At 41.0% G+C, this 20,570-nt stretch overlaps 1 protein-coding gene across 1 annotated transcript in view; it reads left to right on the top strand.

Moving 5' to 3' along the window:
* The first annotated feature begins 15,903 nt into the window (after positions 1-15,903).
* LOC149471981 (uncharacterized) overlaps positions 15,904-20,570 on the top strand; it is a 344,746-nt gene continuing 340,079 nt past the window's right edge. The window contains exon 1 of the mRNA XM_089652739.1: positions 15,904-16,033. Within this exon, the coding sequence (XP_089508865.1) occupies positions 15,904-16,033 (130 nt within the window). The remainder of the gene's footprint in view (positions 16,034-20,570) is intronic.

Genomic DNA, 20,570 nt, shown 5'->3' with positions numbered 1-20,570 from the left:
AAGAATCTGCATCATCATTGCAGTCTAAGCAGAAAGCTGAACTAGAAAGTGATTGAATGATGTTCCTGCCATACAGCATGGCATACTGTGTCACAAGACTTGTGGAACAAAATTATAAATGATTTTAAGGTATGCAGTTAAAGAAGAATTCCAGGTATGGATATTTTTACATAGTTACCTTGGTCCAGCTTGGACCAATGTAACTAGGCATATACTATACCTGTGTCCTGATCCTACAGGGGTCTCCAAACTGTGGCCCTCCAGCTGTTGAGGAACCACATCTCCCATCATGCCCCTGCCTCTGGAAGTCTTGCCTGTGGCTGTCAGAGTTTTGCAAGTCCTCTTGGAACTTACAGTTCCTCAACACATGGAAGACCATAGTTTGGAGAAACCTGCAGTCAAGAAACTGGAAATCACTGTAGTGGACACCCCTATTACTATAGCTTCCAGTGTCGAGTGGGTGCCCTGCTGCATTGAAGTCGGCTGCTGGGCTTGGTGTCATTCAGAAAATACTTTGCATTTTCTCAGTGATTTCTATAGATTGGACAAAGGTGAAAGAAGAGTGTAATGTCACCACCCTGCCCCAAGGAACAGGGTTCTAATAAAAGAATCTATGATTTCAGCAATTCTGGGTCACCTCAGCATCCAATTTACAGTCACTCTATGTGTCACAAAGTAAAAACACTGTTCAAATTCAAAATGAGAAAAAATTTCCTTTTTTCAATCTCACTCATACTATCTGGTTGCCCTGTCTGCTGCCTCCAGCATCTTCTCCTATTTCATAAAAGCACCTACTGCACTCCCATGAGTTCCCCACATGTGCTTTCATGTGTCCTATTTGTTTAAATGTATTGTCTGCAAACTTCCATTTTGCAGTCAAACTTGGGAAACCCACTATATTTTTTCATATGTTTCTCAGAAGATGTCATGCCTGATTGCAAGAATGTATGAACAATATCAGAGTGAGTCTGTCCAAAGGACAGGATTAACTCCTCTTCATTAACATAAAATGCAAGAAGCCAAGCTACTAAACCTTACCTTACAAGCTACTAAAGCAGTAGTAAACTCTTTAAAAAAAAAAACTTCCTGCAAGTTAAGGGCATAATGTGCTAGTATGCATCGCATACTAGTACATTCTGAAAGATTTAGCATAAACAGGGCCCTCCAGTCAACGCGGATAAGGCTTCCATCTTCACCCAGTCTTTCTTCTGGGTTTGCAGGCTAAAGATGTTTGAATGGCCAAGCCGCGAAGACATCACTCCCATGCACAGCGTAGCTCCATTTGGCACAATTTTATCCTATTGTGAAAGCGTAAATTAGATCCCAAAATCCTTCTCCCATTCTGTATAGATAAGTCAGTAGAATTTCTGATTCCCCATTCAACCACCCATGTACACTGCTCAAACAAATTAAAGGAACACTTTAAAAACACATCAGATCTCATAGGGGAAAAATATGCTGGATATCTATACTGATATGGGCTGGGTAATATGTTAGGAACGTAAGGATGCCCCATTGTTTGATGAAAATTATCAACCTACAGAGGACTGAATTCAAAGACACCCCGAAACTCAAAGTGACAAAATTATGCAGCAGGCTAGTCCATTTTGCTGAAATTTCATTGCAGCAACTCAACATGGTACTCAGTAGCTTGTATGGTCCCCATGTGCTTGTATGCATGCCTGACAATGTCGGGGCATGCTCCCAATGAGACGACTTATGTTGTCCTGGGGTATTTCCTCCCAGATCTAAACCAGGGCATCACTGAGCTCCTGGACAGTATGAGCTTCAACCTTGCAGCGTCAGATGGACCAAAACATGATATTCCAGAGGTGTTCTATTGAATTTAGGTCAGGCGAGCTTGGGGGTCATTCATTGGTATCAATTCCTTCATCCTCCAGGAACTGCCTGCATACTCTTGCCACATGAGGTCGGGCATTGTCATGCACCAGCAAGAAACCAGGACCCACTGCACCAGCGTAGGGTCTGACAATGGGTCGAAGGATTTCATTCCGATACATAATGTATGTCAGAGTGCATTGTCTAGCCTGTAGAGGTCTGTGCGTCCCTCCTTGGATATGCCTCCCCAGACCCTCACTGACCCACCTCCAAAATAGTCATGCTGAATGATATTACTGGCAGCATAATGTTCTCCACGGCTTCTCCAGACCCTTTCACGTCTGTCATGTGCTCAGTGTGAACCTGCTCTCATCTGTGAAAAGCACAGGGTGCTAGTGATGGACCTGCTAATTCTGGTGTTCAATGGCAAATTCCAGTCAAACTCTATGGTGCAGGGCAACACAGGGCCCACTAGAGGGGCACCCTCATGAAGTCTGTTTCTGATCATTTGGTCAGAGACATTCACATCAGTGGCCTGCTGGAGGTCATTTTGTAGGGCTCTGGCAGTGCTCATCCTGTTCCTCCTTGCACATAGGAGCAGATACCAGTCCTGCTGATGGGTCAAGGACCTTCTACAGCCCTGTCCAGCTCTTCTAGAGTAACTACCTGTCTCCTGGAATCTCCTCCATGCTCTTGAGACTGTGCTGGGAGACAGAGCAAACCTTCTGGCAATGGCACGTATTGATGTGCCATCCTGGAGGAGCTGGACTGCCTGTGCAACCTCTGTAGGGTTCCAGTACCGTCTCATGCTACCAGTAGTGACAATGACCCTAGCCAAATGCAAAACTAGTGAAAAACAGTCAGAAAAGATAAGTAGGGAAAAAAGTGGCCTCCATCTGTAAAACCATTCCTGTTTTGGGGTCTTCTCATTGTTGCTCATATAGTGCACCTGTTGCTAATTTCATTAACACCAAAGCAGCTGAAACTGATTAAGAACCCCTTCTGCTACTTAACTGACCAAATCAATATCCCAGGAGTTTAATTGACTTGATGCTATACTCTGATTAAAAAATGTTCCTTTAATTATTTTGAGCAGTGTATATTGGAGATTTGATTCCCGGTGGTGTTTTCTCAGAACACATTCTCAGGACAGAAAATAAAGGCTTTGGCCAATGAAAGCTGTTTGCAGTGCATTAGGGTATGTTCCTATGGAACAATATTAAAGTTTAGATTTAGTCCAAATGCCCAAAAACCCTAAGTTCAGCTCAAACTTAGATTTGGACCAAACTCTCCCCTCATCCCTACTGCTGAGGTAGGGAACATGCGGGTGCAAGGACATAGTCGGTGTGACCCAGTGTGACTTGTTGTGTAAACAAGTCCAAAAGCACAGAAAAATCAAAAACTTTTAAACGCTTGCAGCATTGTCTTTCCATACACATTTTTGTATCCATCTGCACTAAAGAATTCTACCACTCAAGGAAGAGTAATTTCGCTAGCATAGCCACAGTTAGCCTGCCACATATTATAGCCTTCTCTTCTGAGAATGTCCAATTATTGTCTATGCTGGCCCAGCTCTTCTAGCCCTAACCTACTTATATAAACTTTTATTGTAGCTGTCGGGAAAGGAACAAAAATAAATACCTTAGCATGCCACTTGAGCTCTGAGTCTGCTAGGGCATCTGAGATCACATCCAGGCTGGCGGCATCCAGCAGCAGTCTCAGGGCTTTTGGATGTTTACACAATGGAGGCTTTATAGGTAAATAACATGCATAAAATATGTTACATGTACATACAGCAGGCATCACTAAATTGCGAGCTGCGGTTCCAATCCGGACCGAGCCACTGTCCCATCTGGACCTGTGGTCACGCCATTTAGGAGCCGCTTCTATCTCTCTCTTCTAGTCTCTGCTACTGTTATTCTCAAGACAGAGCAGGAGGAAGAATGGTAATGAACTGAGTGCAGGAGGCACAGCTTGGGTGGGAGCTGCTGGAAGTTAACCTAGCCACCAATCACCTGCTGGTTAATCTGGAAAGTTAACTAGTGAAGCTCCTATTCCCGACCTCCATCCAATGCAGTGCTGTGCCTTCTACACTCACAGTTCATTACCATCCTGCCTCCTGCTCTCCGCTCTGTCTAAGGTAGGAGAGTGAAGGGGGCAGAGGACACTATTGGAGGGGAGGAGGGGGTTATGTGAAAGGGGGAGGGAGTGCTGTGGATGGGGAGGGGGGTGATGTAAAGGGGGTAATGTGGGGGGACTGTGAAGGGAGGCAGTGGTGTGGGGGGGGGAAGAGGTGAAGAGGGCAGAGTGCACTACTCTGGGGGGGGGGTTGTGATGTGAGGGGGCCAGTGCTGTTGGAGGGTCATGTTGCCCCCCCAGTGCAGTTGGGTGATGTAAGACGGGGCAGTGCTGTGAAGAGGGGCAGAGTTGTGGGGAGGTGATGTGAAGAGGCAGAACTCACCACTGTAGGGAGGGGGGCTTGTGATGTGAGGGGGGCAGTGCTGTGGGGAGGGGTGATGTAAAGAGGGGGCAGGTGGCATGAAGGGGGGGTAGTGCTGATGATTTGAAAGGGGATGAGAACACTGTTTTGAATAAAGGGGGTGTGTTATGTAAAGGGGATTCAGTACATTACTGTGAAGGGGTGGGGATGATGTGAAGGGGGACTGAGAACACTACTCTAAAGAGAAAACTGTAAGGTGAAGTGGGGGACTTTGATGTGCGGGAAATTGAGGACACTGATGTAAAAATGGGATTGTGATATAAGGGGGGGCTGTGATGTAAAGGAGTGTTTGCAAAAACATGCAATTTGGACCTCTGCTGGAAGACAATTTTACTAATCAGACCTCCATAAATTTTAATTTAAAACCCCTAACATACAGTCTTTATAGGAAGAATATTGTTGAAATGAGTGGTCTAGTGACCGGGTCTTTGTAAGTGAACCTGTTGCTTTGTACTGTGTCTATGACATTGCACCTGTGTATGCTATTTTGCAGCAACCTTGTTTTAACAATGCCTTTGAATTTATATGTACAACATTTCTTTATCGACATTAATGTTGTTAAATTCTGACCACTTTACACTAATAAAAACTGTTTTCGAATAAACAATACATATGATTATTCTATTATTCTTCTGACTTTCTAATGTGTATATTTTTTTTATTTTTACAATGATGAGACATATAACTGCTGTATTGTTTGACAGTTGCAGTATGCAGCTTAGAGATTTATGTGTTGCAAATGAGCATTAGAGGTGTAGTTACTAGCTGAATGCAAGATGTTCATTACTGATTTTGTTTGACAATGGCTGGAGGTAAAAAGGCTGCCATAAACATTAGAAGGTAGTGAGATGTGCAGACACAATCCGGCTGCCCTCAGTGATTTGACTGTTTTTATTTAGTTTATGGAGAGAGGCATAGACAATACTTGCACTGGCATAACCGGGTTAAAATGGCTATCAAGATTTTTGAACTGTATCTAGGAGCAATTTTCTTCTACTGGTCCTTATACAGGCATTACTGAGGCGCACTGAGGGGAAGGAAAGCTCAAAATACACAGGCTGCATGCAGTCTGATCCTAGGAAATTTTTACACATTGTTGAATATCCTTCCCAGAACTCAGCTCTCCTAAAATGCTAGTCTTTAGTGTATGTCATCTCCAGTGGCATAGATATGAGTCCAGAGATTAAAACTGAACTCCAGTCACCCTTAAAAAGCACACCTTATAGGCATTGAGTAATAATAGGAATATGTAAAGAAATCAATTAAAGTGTATTTAAGCAGGGAATTATCTTTTTTTTTTTTTTGCAAACTTACATTGCTCCATGTTGGCTCGATGTAGCTATCCATATCTGAAGTCCAGAGGACAGCTGGGTATGCAGTAGTCCACACAAGGAGAGCCATGATCTTCCAAATTCTGCTCCAATCCCCTCTGAACACTGAACACAGGGGGTTGCTCATTTGGCATTGTCCCCATTCAAGGAATACCTTATATTTTTTCAATGAATACAAGGTGTTCTCTGATTGGACAAGGTGGAGACTGTAACATCATCTACCCCTCATACTTTGTTCAATCAGAGAACATTTTGTTTTCATTGAAAAAAACACAAGGCACTTCTCTGAATGGTGAAGGTGCCAAGCAGGCCCTGTGGTCAGTGTTGCAGATGGGAAGCCTCTCTAGTAACACCCAGAAGATCATGGCTATCACTGTATGTAGCACACATCTCTACAGTGATCATCCCCATCGGCCCTCCGAATACAGTCACAGATACTTACATCAAACAAAGTAGGACCAATGTGGTTTGCAAAAAAAATATAAAACCTGGAGTTCCACGCCAAGACTAGGTCAAGTGATGCAGTGCATCTGCAAAACAAAATGCTGATCTGTAGCAGTTTGAGAAGCAGGCACATAGCTAGACTTTTCTGGGTTACTTATTCTACCAGATAACTATCCAGTGGCGGTGCATGTCTTGTGGGCACAGTTTGGCCTGAACAGCTAACAACAGTACTTTTCACATAGCTTGTATATATCTGGTCTCTTTGTATCAATCAATAGAAAGAGTTTTAATGGTCAGAACAATCAAATATTCAGAACTCACCTGCATCACATTATCTGTAGCTAAGCTGGTTTACACAAGCAGCCAAGGAGAAGATCCTGGGCCAGGTTGAAAATGGGTTAATATAGGATGCAACAATCTGGTCAACCATAGAAAAGGCAACAACAGATTGGAGAGCATATCCAACACAGTAGGGGTTATTTACTAAAACTGGAGAGTGCAAAATCTGGTGCAGATGTGCATAGAAACCAATCAGCTTATAGGTTTTATTGTCCAAAACGCAATTGAACAATCTGAAGTTAGAAGCTGGTTGGCTACCGTGCACAAGACCAGATATTGAGTTCTCCACTTTTAGTAAATCTCCCCCAGAATGCACCACCTGCAGCTGAGCTAAGGTCCCTATCCTAGAGAAGCAATTGAAAATAGGGAGCCATGACCTGACATTGCTTCTAATCTATCTACAACTCATGATACATTAGTGTGATGGTCAGTGGGAAGAATGCTCCTTACACTTGTGGTCATTAGGAAGAATTATTTCCTTATAGATAGGTAAAAAGATCAATGGTGTCAGTGGATACATATCTGAGAGGCAGAAATTGTTCATTGCTCAAGGAACCCCTAGCAACCTCTAGAGCAGTGGCCTCCAAACTATTGCCCGGGGGCTGGATGCGGCCCTTTGCTTGCCTTTTCTGGCCCTTGGGCACTTTTTCTCCCACTGGTGCAAGACACTTTTCCTCTCACTGACAACAAGGGGGCATAATTCCTGCTACTGACATCAACAACAGGCATTATTCCTCCCATTGACACCTACGATGGGGCACTATTCCTCCCATTTACACTAACAATTGGGCACTATTCCTCCCACTGAAACAAACCATGAGGCACTATTCCTCCCACCGACACTAACAATGGGGCACTATTCTTCCCACTGACACCAACGATGTGGCACTATTTCTCTAACTTACACCAAGAATAGGAAACTATTTCTCCACTTATGCCAAAGATGCATTGTTTACTCCCAAAGACGCAGGACAATTTCTACTCCCAATGGCCACAGTCTGGCCCCCCTAAAGTCTGAAAGCCAGTAAACTGGTCGTTTGTTTAGAATGTTTGGAGACCCCTGCTCTAGAGGAACCCTGCTTGAGAAATCCCAGTCTACAGGCTGCTTTTGATTTATTTTGCATTGTGCTACATTTCTTTGGATGCAGTAGGTTCAGATAACAAATACCTAAACCCAAGAACAAAAGTGTAATATATTGCAACTTACAGTCCTTATATGTATGGCTGCATTCATTTTGGGTTTTTTTTCAAGCAAAGAACATTTTCAGCAAATACAGAAAATACCTGTTGAGCTTGCCAGAATTGTAGCATCCTCGTCACTTCCTTTCAGCTGCACCAAAGAATATCTTTGTTCCTAGAAATCTTCTGTAAACTAGCAATTGCCCTGCCCTCTATGTATCAATATGAATATAGATATGTTTGTAGTCCATGTCATCAGAAGAACTAAGGTGACAACTATGACCACCCTCCATACAGTGGAGGAGTAACATAGCCACCTAGAAACTGGAGTTGTGTTATTTGTCTAATTACTGGCTAAAAATAAAACAAAAGTAACTTGAAAAAGAAAACTAATGCAGCCACCACACCAAGGAATAGTAATCTGCAATAGATTACATTTTTAGTTTGGAGTTTAGATACACTTTAAAGTAGAAGAAAACCCTAACTACTGTATATTGTTTCTTAAGGCCTCCTGCACCTAGCACTTAGGTGTGTTTAAACGAGTTTACACGAGGTTAGGCATGTTCATAAACGTCAAGCATTTTTTCTGCCAAAACCCAGATGCTCCTGGAAACATTAGTAGTGCTTTTTGTTTTCTTCCTAAACTCCCCTACCTCTAGACACCTCTAAACGACTATGTGTGCATGAGCACAAAGGCTAACATGCAGGGGCATTAGAGGCAGGAAAAAAAATGGCAGACGCCCCTAGGAGAGGCTGAAAAAAACATCCAGTGTGCATCAGGCTTAAAAAATTATCCTTCCCCCCTCCTCCTATCTATCCTATCTATCCTGCCTACCTTGTATAAAAAAGATCTGTGTGCTTACCTAATTTTAATCTGCTGTGGTCTGGTCACATGATGCTGTAAATCTGTGTAAGGGAGAGGAAAAAAGATGTCTCTAAATTCTGGGAGCTGTGATATCATCCATAGGCTTCTATAACCCAGATGTTGTCAGCACTCCCTCCTCTCCCTTGCAGTAGTTGCTCGATGGCACAGGGCAGCTGCAGGACTATGTGACCAGGCTGAAGCAGATTAAAAATAGATAAGATTCAGATTCAGAATACTGTATTAATCAAAATGGAAATTACACATATTTTGTATACAGGGTAAGTAGGATTGGTAGGCAGCTAGAGGGAGGGAACATTTTTAGGAATAGTTATAGTTAGGCTTTTATTCCACTTTAAAGTATTACTAAACTCAGGACCCTGCATTCACTATATCCGATCTCCCACAGTACACAGAACATGGAAATGCAATTATTTTAGTAAACGTTAATAAACTGCTATATACCTTTTCTCATCAGCAGTATATAGCAGTCTTGTGACTTCTATCAGTGTCAAGCCGAGCACTGGTTAAAGCCTGTAGGAGGAGTTTTCATTTTGCTCTAGGAGGATGCAGAACCCCTGACCTCTGTCTGGACAGCACTGATTGGCCCTGTGCTGATCACATGCACTCTCCCAAGAAAAAAAAAAAAAAACCTCTCTAGCAATACACACCAAACTGAGTATGTGCAGAGTGACTCCACACAATATGTCTTATCAGGAGATAAGAGGGGGACACTGGAAGAAGGGTAAGATCAGAGAAGACAGGATCAAACATCCTTTTTACATAATGCAGATGATTAACCCCTTAGGTTCCACAGTGAGTATAACAAACATGATTTACTGCATATACAGATTGATTTTACTGTTGTGGGTTTAGTAACACTTTAAAGTGTTCTTGAACTGCAGAAAAAGCCGGTCTTTTTTGATTTTGAACTGCAGGCAAAGCCAAAAGCCTTTTCTTGTCAAACTGTGTTTTCCATTTGAAACCAGCTAGTACATACACTACATTGCCAAAAGTATTGGGACACCCCTCCACATCATTGGATTCAGATATTCCAATCACCTCCATGGCCACAGGTGTATAAAATGAAGCAGCTAGGCATGCAGACTGCTACTACAATCATTTGTGAAAGAATGGGTCGCTCTCAGGAGCTCAGTGAATTCAAGCGTGGTACCATGATAGGTTGCCACCGGTCCAATAAGTCCATCCGTGAAATTTCCTTGCTACTAAATATTGTTATGGTATGTTAGTGGTATTGTAATAAAGTGGATGCAACTGGGAACAACAGCAACTCAGCCATGAAGTGGTAGGCCACGTAAAATGACAGAGCGGGGTCAACGCATTCTGCTGAAGCGCACAGTGCACAGAATTTGCCAACTGTTTGCAGAGTCAATAGCTAAAGAACTCCAAACTTCATGTGTCCTTCAGATTAGCACAACAACAGTGTGTAGAGAGTTTCATGGAATGGGTTTCCATGGCCGAGCAGCTGCATCCAAGACTTATATCACCAAGTGCAATGCAAAGCGTCGGATGCAGTAATGTAAAGTACGCCGCCACTGGACTCTAGAGCAGTGGAGACGTGTTCTCTGGAATGAGGAATTACGCTTCTCTGTCTGGCAATCCAATGGACGTGTCTGGGTTTGGCGGTTGCCATTAGAATGGTACTTACCTGACTGCATTGTGCCAAGTGTAAAGTTTGGTGGAGGGGGGATTATGGTGTGGGTTTTTTTTTTTCAGGGGTTGGGCTTGGCCCCTTAGTTCCAGTGAAGGGAATGCTTAAGGCGTCAGCATACCAAGACATTTTGGACAATTTCATGCTCCCAACTTTTTGAGAACAGTTTGGGGATGGCCCCTTCCTGGTCCAACATGACTGTGCACCAATGCACAAAGCAAGGTCCATAAAGACATGGATGAGCAAGTTTGGGGTAGAGGAACTTTACTGGCCTGACCTCAACCAGAAAGAACATCTTAATTAATTTTGATTAATTAAAGTGGAAACTTCGAGCCAGGTCTCTCATTCGACATCAGTGCCTGACCTCACAAATGCAAATCTGGAAGAATGGTCAAACATCCCCATAGACACACTCCTAAACCTTGTGAACAGCCTTCCCAGAAGAGTTTAAGCTGTTATAGCTGCAAAGGGTGGGCCAACTCAGTATTGAACCCTACATATTGACTGAGATGCCATTAAAGTTCATGTGCATGTAAAGGCAGGCGTCCTAATACTTTTGGCAATATAGTGTATGTTTCAATGAAAAAATGCAACATGAATGAAATGCCCATCAACATGAACCCTTACAAATGGGAAAAATGAAAATGAAGCACCCTCTTCTATCCTTACAGCACCTTAAACTATTTTATCGACAGCAAATAATGTGACATGGTTAAACATCATTGCATTGACTTGCCTTTGTTCACTAAGATTTCTTAATCACTATGTCCACAGCAACAGCATTATTCATTTGTGTTATTGTTTTTACTCAACAAACACAATCATAAATGCAGTTGGCAGCCAAGTGTGTATAAACCTTGAATAGCTGAACACCCATAGCAACACAGTCCACACTAGAATAACACAGAATAACATTTATTTTTTTTTATTTGTACAACATAATGTAGAGTTCTTGCAAAAATAAGGCCTATTATATTTTGTCTCCTGTTACTGCTTGTAAGATGTATTGGATGTTCCTGTATTAGGTTTGCTATCTTCCCCACTGGGTGGAGGCATGGAGCTACTGTAAATATCAGAAAAAGGTAAATCATTAATAGCATGTTTCCTGCCTTAAATGTCTTTTTCCTAGTGTTTAGTTAATGTAACAATTCAATCATTATACTACTTATCAATATTGTTCAATACTGGATGGCTGAATATTTCTCAGATTTATACGATTATGTGTATCTTATGCCTTTTGGATAAGGTGATAGGTCTATGGAATTTGTTTAAGTATCTGTAATTTACTGTTTTAAGATATAATTAATGATTTTCGATACCAAATGAAATAAACATGCTTTGATAGAATTTAAGAAAATATTTTATCACGGGTGAACAAGAAAAACAGCTTTGTGATAGAACTTCAAGTGCCACATAACAACTAAAAATGTTCAGAATGTATTTATTTAATTAGGTATATAGGGTCCTCACTTTCCATTTCTAAAAGAGATAAGGCATTATCTGACGAATTTCTGTTAAAGGATTGGTCAACCTAAAAATAATAATTTGGTTTTCTGTAGTTGCTGGAGAGTTAAAAATGGTTTTGTATATACAGTATTTCCAATTGGGAGAGCTTTCTGCTTGTGTTTCCAGATCCAGAAACTTGTCATGGCCCTTACTAGATTCCTCTTCCCCATATCTTTAAAGCCTATAGGGCTGATATACTAAAGGGAAATAGGCTGTTCATTTTGCAAGGGAAATTTCCTTTAGCTTAGTGAACATGATGAAAATTCACTTTGCCAAAAGTAATCAATTGTGTGCAAGGAAAAAAAAATGTATATTTTATTGCACATGATTGGATGATGGAAGTCAGCAGAGTTTCATCTCATTCACTTAATTAAGGGAAAAAGCCATTGTGAAGTGAACTGTATATTTGCCTTTAGGAAATCAATAGGAGGCTAACAACATTTTTAGTTTTGGAGAGTAGGGAAGGGTTAAAAGCTGTATTTTAATATGTTTGCTGTTTGTGTTCCGCTTGGGGAAAATGTTCCTGTGTTGGAGAATCAAAAAGAAATGAGCGGAAATCTTCTCAACGTAAGAGGAATTTCCATATTTGTTGTCACCCATACATTTGTAACCATTGAACAATTTACCTAACCCCTTGCTTTGGGGGATTTCCTCTTACTTTTTGTATCAGTGACAATGGTTTCCAGGACAAATGGGGTGAATCTTCCCAGGAGTAGAGACACAGACAGCAATAAAAAGCAATACAGAGGGTCTAATCCTTCCACACTCTTTTCAAAACTAAATATTAAACCTTTTTGCCTTTACATATATTTTAGGGCCTCTTGCACATTAATGTAATAATTTACTGATGTGTATACGCAGGATCTTGCTGGCGTATGCACACTTACGTGCACACATATGCACAGTGATTACTGCACTCAAATATATGATTTTTTTATGGCTCTGAATGCATAATTGAATTATGGATCTTTAGGCAGTTGTGTGCATTGTCCTATAAACAACAATGTACCTATGGAGCTTGTCCAGGTTTTACAATGCAGTCAAAGCAATTAGAGAGCACTACACCCTTTATATACTATTCCAATGCAAATACCCAAATGGGCTTGTCAGGACTTTTAGGGTGCCTAAATTTACTTAAGACTCCAGAAAATAAAATATTACAATATTTATATATACTTTATTAAAAAAAATGCACAAATCAATAGTCATTCCATCAACATATTACATAGTAAAATTATACAATAAATACTCCTCAGCCTTAAGAAGACTACCTATTAAATAGGTAGCCTCTTCACAGCAGAATCTTTTTTCAATGTGATTCACATATCATGCTTTATCAGGAGAGCAAGGAGAGGAAAAATACCAATATGTTGGTTGTTTGTTCATATAATAACTGTGTATAGGACTCAGGAGGTGCCTTCCATACCCTATACATTCACACATAGGAGAGCGAAAGTGCATTGAAAAAAAAATGCTACATGGCTTCAAATGGTGCATTTTTTACGCCTGTGTGCATGGGGCCTTTAATATCCTTTTTTATTATATCATTAACATAATGGAGAATATAACAGAAGAAAATAACCAAGATCCATGGAAACAGAGCCATGAACTCTAGTTTTCCAGCATTCCCGACTGAAATACCTTTTTCGGGGGTAGAATTATAATTTTACAATGTAGTAGCATAAGAGATATAGTATGTTTAACTCTGTGTTTAATGTGAATGTTTCAATTGCTACCTTTTGTCATTCTATGAGGGGCTCACAGTGGTAAAGCACCTGCAATGGAATATATAATAACATATCAAGACACAAGGGGGAAGATTCAAGGACAGTTATTGCTTCCTTTGCTTCCAATGTATGTCATGGTGGTGCAGCAGAGGAAGTGAAAGTCATAAGATCAAAAAGCCAATATTTCCATACTTTAGCCCTATGTTCCTTCATGGTAACTCTGTTTTGTCTGATGGAGGGGCTTTCCACTGCAGTTAGTTTTTAAAGATACCGTATTACCCTTATCTGTCCTTAAGAAAAGAGGATTTGGATATGCAGCATTTGCTAATAAGATAAAATAGCATGTCATTACCAAGTCTGTCAAAGTCTGGATTAATGTTATAGTAACACCATTTTCCGAGCTCCCAACTATAGTATGTTGTTTTATACTTTACCATTTTAAATTTAAAGGAAACCAATACTGAAATATAGAGGCTACAAGTGCATTTGCTAACCTCTTTCTGAAAACTCTACCTGCCCTGCAGCCATGCAGATGCTACTTATTTCACTACTCTCTAAGCCACTGACCTGGGGAAATCATGCAGATCAAGGATGTCAGAGGCAAGACAGAAGTCCTGCATTCTCGGTCTGTCACTGAGAAATTACTAAAATTGTTTTTTCACCCAGGTAGCCAGACAGTAGCATTTTCAGAAGCAAACAGGGGCGGACTGACAACTCATGGGGCACCTGGGCAATAGGGGATCATGGGGCCCCTGTGTCTTTGCCCAAACCCAAAAAAGCCTATGAAAAAGGTACTAGGGGCATCTCATGGGGCCCCCTACTGACCCCGGGCCCTCGGGCAGTGCCCGAGTTTCCAAATGGTCAGTCCACCCCTGGAAGCAAAGATCAACAATGGTAGCCTCCATATTTGTTCAGTACATTGTTTCCCTGGCATCATGCCTGCAGATTTTTTGACTGCTGATTAATCTGCAATAGTCAGATGAGTCTAGAAAAAAGTGACTTCTATATTTTTATATTTCAGTTTGCACTACAAAAGTATGCCTTTATTTCACATATGAGGGATTTAAATTTGTTATTGTATTGTAGCACTATAGATTAAAGTTTGACTAAGTAAAGTACAACACTTCTGATACAGAGTTGTAAAACATTTACAGTATATCAGATTTTTTTCCCCATTGTTCAGTTCACTATACAGTACATATATATATACAGTATATATATATTCTGAAACAATGTGACAGCACAACAAATGTGACTCCCTTTTTAGCAGGCCCTGTCTAAAACTAGGTTTACACCTATGCAGTTTGCGTTTGAGCCGTTTCTGTTTTGCGTTTTGCACCTGCATTTTTTTTTCTTGTTGCTAGGCAGATTTAAAATGCATCAAAAATGTAGCAAAAATGCACTACATGCTTTTCTGCAGCATTTACATTGAAGTCTATAGAACCAAAAACACAACTTTTAGCGTTTAAAAAAGTTCCTGACCCTTTCCCAAAACTGCTCCGGGTGAAAATGCGGAGATGTGAACGTGTCCCATAGGAAATCATGTTAAGTGGACTGCTGTGCATTTCTGCAAAATGCAAAACGCTGCAGAAAATGCTTAGGTGTGAAACTAGGGTAATTGAAACTAAAAGTGTAGCTCCACACTTTTTTTTTACACCCTCCTTCTTTTAAAAAAAGAAAAGGAATCAAGATTTATATGCTCCAATCCTTGGTCCAGTACTCCATCCCCATCAGGCAGAATGACATTAGGACCATTCTACCCATTTCCTGTAAGTCCAGTCTGTTGCTGATATGCCTCCTGATCTGCATTATCATGCAGGCTGGGCTCATAGTACCCCAGGACTAAGCAGTCCCTATTCCTTATTACATGAGTGGCGCTCAGCCCAGAAAAATGCCCTGTGCCACCAAGAATGAAGAATGAACATTTGTGACATCACCAGACCAGCTGGGAGACTGCAGGGAAATAGTATGTATAGGGTTAAAAAAAAGACCCATGGGACATCAGGGGTGATGGTGGCAGGTGGGTTGGCACTTTTACTCCGCATAGCTGAAATTCTGCTTTAAAACCAAGCAATTTGATAATGTAGTTTTTCAACTGGCTCAGTTCTATGTGTGAATTTCAGCTTTAACTGTTGCTCTCTGTAAACAGCTTTTAATAATATCTTAGTAAAATGACCTAGAGAGCACGAAAGAAAAGATAATTTAGCATTTTTTTCCTGACCATAATAATGAAAATATGTACAAACTACTACGCATTGCTTTTTAAAATAAAGAGGTATATGTAATAGTTCCTTTAGAACTGTTTACATATTGTTTTTCTAATATTAGGAAAAAACACTAAAACCAAGCCACACAAAACACTGCTCTTTGATATAATTATATAATACAAAAATAAATTGTCAGTTACGGTGTGAAACAACATATTGGTAAATATCTTTTAAAATATCTCTGTAAATTGATTTTAGAGTTACCTTATTAAATCCTGTACTGACTACCATAAAGCAATGTCCACACAAACGAGGATAAATGGGTTTACAGCTTGGATGAACGTGCGTTTATTGGACGTTAATGGCTGTGTCAATAATGTCCTACGTGACTTGTTCCAAGGCACAAGCATGAAACTCCTTCTTGAAAGTAAGTTTTCTGTTCATTAAACATACACTGACAAATGTTTGTCTTCTCTTTGCAAGACTGGTAAACTTTTTTATTACCTTTATTACCTCATGGTGGTCTCATAACTGTTCTTTGTCGAAGGGCTGTTTACCCACATAACCATGCTCCATTCTGTCTACCTTTTTTTCTGCATCCTTTCTTCTTTCTAATTTTTCAACTTGTGTTCCCTGTATAATTGCTAAAGCTTATTTTTCACTATTGTTTTATCACAACGTCTTATATCTTTATTGCCATGTACCCCCTGCATTGTGTATTTGAACTGATTTTTGCTTTGAAATGTTTTCAAATACCTTTTTCTTTTAGTGAAATGCTGCTTCCCGCTCTTACACCCCAGTGCTTTATGTTAGCAGCGCTGAATCCAGGGAATGTCCAACTGACTCTCAGGGGATCAGAAAGGAATTTTTTTGTAGCAGGAGCAAATTGGATTATGCTTTGCTGTTTTTTTTGCCTTCCTCTGGATCAACTGTGGGTATAGGATAACTTTTTTTTTTCTATGGTTGAACTGGATGGACTTTTGTCTTTTTTCAGCCAGACTAACTATGTAACTATGTATAATGCCCGTATTCCTCAGTGTTCTTACACAGACTTGTGTTGTAGAGAAGGAGAGGGGGCTTGTCTGACCAGTTATGTGGGAATTACTATCAGAAATTGGTTCTTTTATTGTGCTTATCAAATGGCCCAGTCTTAAATAGACACCCTGTGCAGCTGCTGTAACAGGAAAGTGGAGGTAAAACTGAAAAGGGAGGTTATAAATGTCTGACTGCATATATACAATATTTATTTTACTTCAGTTAGGCTTTTAGTATGTATGCATATTAATTATTCACTTGATTAAAAAAAAGTGTACACATTGTGAATATTTTTGAACCTTGGCCATACCTTATATAGGATAATTACATTGCATAAAGTAACATTCCACTTGATAGACAATGGAAGGGTTAGAGGCTTTGCTCAGATTTAGTATTTCTGTTTCCCCAATGGGAAGATCAACCCTCAATATTTGTTCCAATGACCACTGCTACCAGGAGAAGTAAAGAGAATTCCAATATGGTATGGCTGTCACCAAAACAAGAATAGAGAGGAATTATTTCAATGGGGACATTAGTTCTGCTGATAATTGTCAAGGATGGGATTTCAGAAATTTCAGTCAGAGTTAACTGTGGGTGAGTGTAGCTACACTTTTAGCTGTCCCCTATCACTTAAGGCTAGTAGTTCTGCCAGTACTAGGTTGCCTTCAGGACCTAATACACAAAAGTGTATACTGTGGCTGTAGAATATTGCTAGCTGACCCAAGTTAGAAGAAAGTACATGTACTATATATTGATGGCAGAAACAAGATGGAAGCCCTTCTTGAGAAGTCAGGACTGGCAGCTGGCAATGGGTTTAATCCAGGAACTTAGCAAAGGTCAGGGCAGACAGTAGATGGTAGTGGTATCTGGTAATGTAGCAGGGGTCAGGAGAGGCAGTAGACAGAAGTATCCATTAATAGTGATGCGCCTGTTCAGTTAATGGTCGAACATTCAATCCTAACAAAAGATCGACTGCAAACTTGAACAGGGACAAATCACTAAGTGATATCTTACTACATCCGAATATGGGGTAAGATACTACACAGCTACTAAAATACAGCATGAGTTATATTATTAAGTCATGTAGTATTTTAGTAGTGAAAATATTCTTTAATGTTTCAGCTGTCAGCTGAATTTTTTTTCTTTTAAACGGTGTGGGGTCCCTTACCATCCATTAAAAGCCCTTCGGGTCTGGTATGGATTTTGAGGGGAACCCCCTCGCCATTTAAAGAAAACATTTCCCCCCAAAATCCATACGAGACCCTTATCCGAGCGTGCAGCCCAGTAGGTCAAGAAAGGGGGGTAAGCGAATGTCCCCCCTCCTGAATTATACCAGGCCACATGCTCTTAACATGGGGGGGTGCTTTGGGGCAGGGGGGGTCACCCCCGCAAAGCACCTTGTTCCCATGTAGATGGGGAGATGGGCCTCTTCCCCACAACCATGGCCGGTGGTTGTGGTGGTCTGTGGGCGGGGGGCCTTTAACAAGGGGGCCCCCAGATCCCGCCGCCCCCCATGTGAATGAGTATGGGTACATTGTACTGCTACTCATTCACAAAAAAAAAAGTAGTGTACAAAATTACAGAAGACAGTCTTTGACAAGTCCTTTATTAAAAACAGAAATGAAAAAAAGTAGATCCAACATCAATCACCCCATACTTGGATGCAGTAAGATACCACTTAGTAATTTTTCCCTGTTCGAAGTCGCGGTCGAACTTTTGTTAGGTTCGAATGTTCGATCGAGAACCGAACAGGGGGTGTTTGGCCCATCACTATTAACAGATACTTCTGTCTGTGGTCAGGTGCATTGCTTTGGCCAATCACAGTACACTGTCAGGGCACAGTGCATTGTGGGACATGGGGGGCAAATAGCCCACCGAATGCCCTTACCATTCATGTGTTCACCAACCAAACGAACTGCTGATGCGTGCGAGTCAAACTTATGTTTGACTCAAACATCAAGCCCAACTCTATCCATTAAATGTAACAAAGATCAGAGCAGGCAGCAGACAGTAGAGGTATACGGTAACATAGCAGGCAGCAGGCAATAGAAGTATCCATTAAATGTAAAAACGTCAGGGCAGGGTGCAGACAAGAGAAATCTGATAAGATAGCAAAGGTCAATGTTATTAGCAAACAGGCAAGAATTCAGACACACTTGATCAGCAAGAAAATGCTAACACAAGTACAAAGGCATGAGCCCCTTGTGCCATGGACCAATCCCAGATCAGGGGTCATGTAACCAGACTCATTACCCTGCAGCTGACAGGAAGATAGTGAATTACAAAACAGCAGTCAATAATTGCTGGGAAGCTGCCTGTCGCAAGGCATGCTACCCGGCAGCTGACATTAAAGACAGGATAAGTTGACGAGAGGCTGCCTAACACTAGGACATGGAGTAAAGACAAATATCTCCCAATTAAAACCTGACATGTTATAAAAATGTCCCACTCTATCCAAGAGATAAAAAAAGAAAAATGGTTCTAATTACATCTTTGAGCAGCTTCTTCAAATTAAAGATAGGTCTCTCAGCTGCAGCTTGAACTTCTAGTTGAATACCGAATCCAAATAAAGTCACCACCAGGGGCAGACTGACCATTTGGAAACTCGGGCACTGTCCGGGGGCCCGGGGTCAGTAGGGGGCCCTATGAGATGCCCCTGGTACCTTTTTCATAGGCTTTTTTGAGTTTGGGCAAGGACACAGTGGCCCCATGATCCCCTATGGCCCTGGGGACCCATGAGTTGTCAGTCCGCCCCTGGTCACCACCAAACACCTGCACACAGGGCCATTTACCAACTTCCTACGACCACACACAGCTGGTCAGCTATTGCTCATATAAGACTCCTAAAACCGCTCTTTAGTCTCACATACTGCTACTCTGCTCTCACTGACACTCTCTACAAAAACCTTGTCTTGTGCTGCTTCATGGAAACGTCAACTTCAACCTTCCTTTTAGTTGGTGACATTTTCTGCAACAGTGTATGTGAACCAGTAGTCACGTAGCAAATGCTCAAAATCTTAATCCTCTACAGACTTAGTCCTCATGCACACTTGACGTTTTTGCAGCTGCTGTTTTTGACTTTTAACGTTTTTTTCTACAGATAGTAAACCCCCCAGCATGTTATCCTATGTGACCATGCACACACAGACTGTAATCAACATTTTTTGGCAAAGACGTTTTTTGGCTGGAAAAAAACCCAGGACTAGTGGGTTTCTAGTGGAGCTTTTTAGCTGTAAAAATGCTCTAATGCTGAAAAACATGTCAAAATGTGGTAAACTGCTACAAACCGGCGTATTTGGATGGTTTTTGACAAAAAAACCCACTATAAACGTTAAAAAACACAAACACAGGAAAACGCCACTAAAGGTGACTTTACACAGCTAACGTTACCAGCGTCATCAAAACACCCAGTGTGCATGAAGCATGGAGCCTTAGCAGTGAGTTGACTTACATGAGCGTCCTATGACCATTGTGTGTGTGTGTGGTCATAAGACGTTTGTGAGTGCAGTTTCATTTGAATTGAAAAATATTAAAACAGAAAAAGGTTTGATTTTTTAAACTAAAGGTTGTTAACATTTTTTACATTGTGACTTGTGGTTTTTTTAATTTTTGGGTGTTTTTCTTTCTTGTAGATTAGTATCCCCCTACCTCCTTAGTCTTTGCAATTTTCTACTAGTTGAGTACTTGAGTTGTTGATAAAACTTGGACTTTTGTTAGCTCCCGTGCTTCTTTGACATAGGTTCACTTTAAAGGCTAACACCACCTTTTACATATTTAGGGTGCAACATGTAATATGGTGCCAAGAAGCCCCCCCCCCAGAACACCCCTCCCCCATGAACACATGTGGGGTTCTCCTCCTCCACAATTGTGTATTTACAGTTGTAAAAAAAGTTTGGGATCCTTTTTATGATTTCCTACATGATTGGTAT

This window comes from Staurois parvus, unplaced genomic scaffold, assembly GCF_062004578.1.
Source record: "Staurois parvus isolate SC_StPar_1 unplaced genomic scaffold, SC_StPar_1.0 ptg000025l, whole genome shotgun sequence".
Lineage (NCBI taxonomy): Eukaryota > Metazoa > Chordata > Amphibia > Anura > Ranidae > Staurois > Staurois parvus.
The sequence above is the reverse complement of the archived record's forward strand: the minus strand, read 5'-3'. Positions and strand labels throughout refer to the sequence as shown.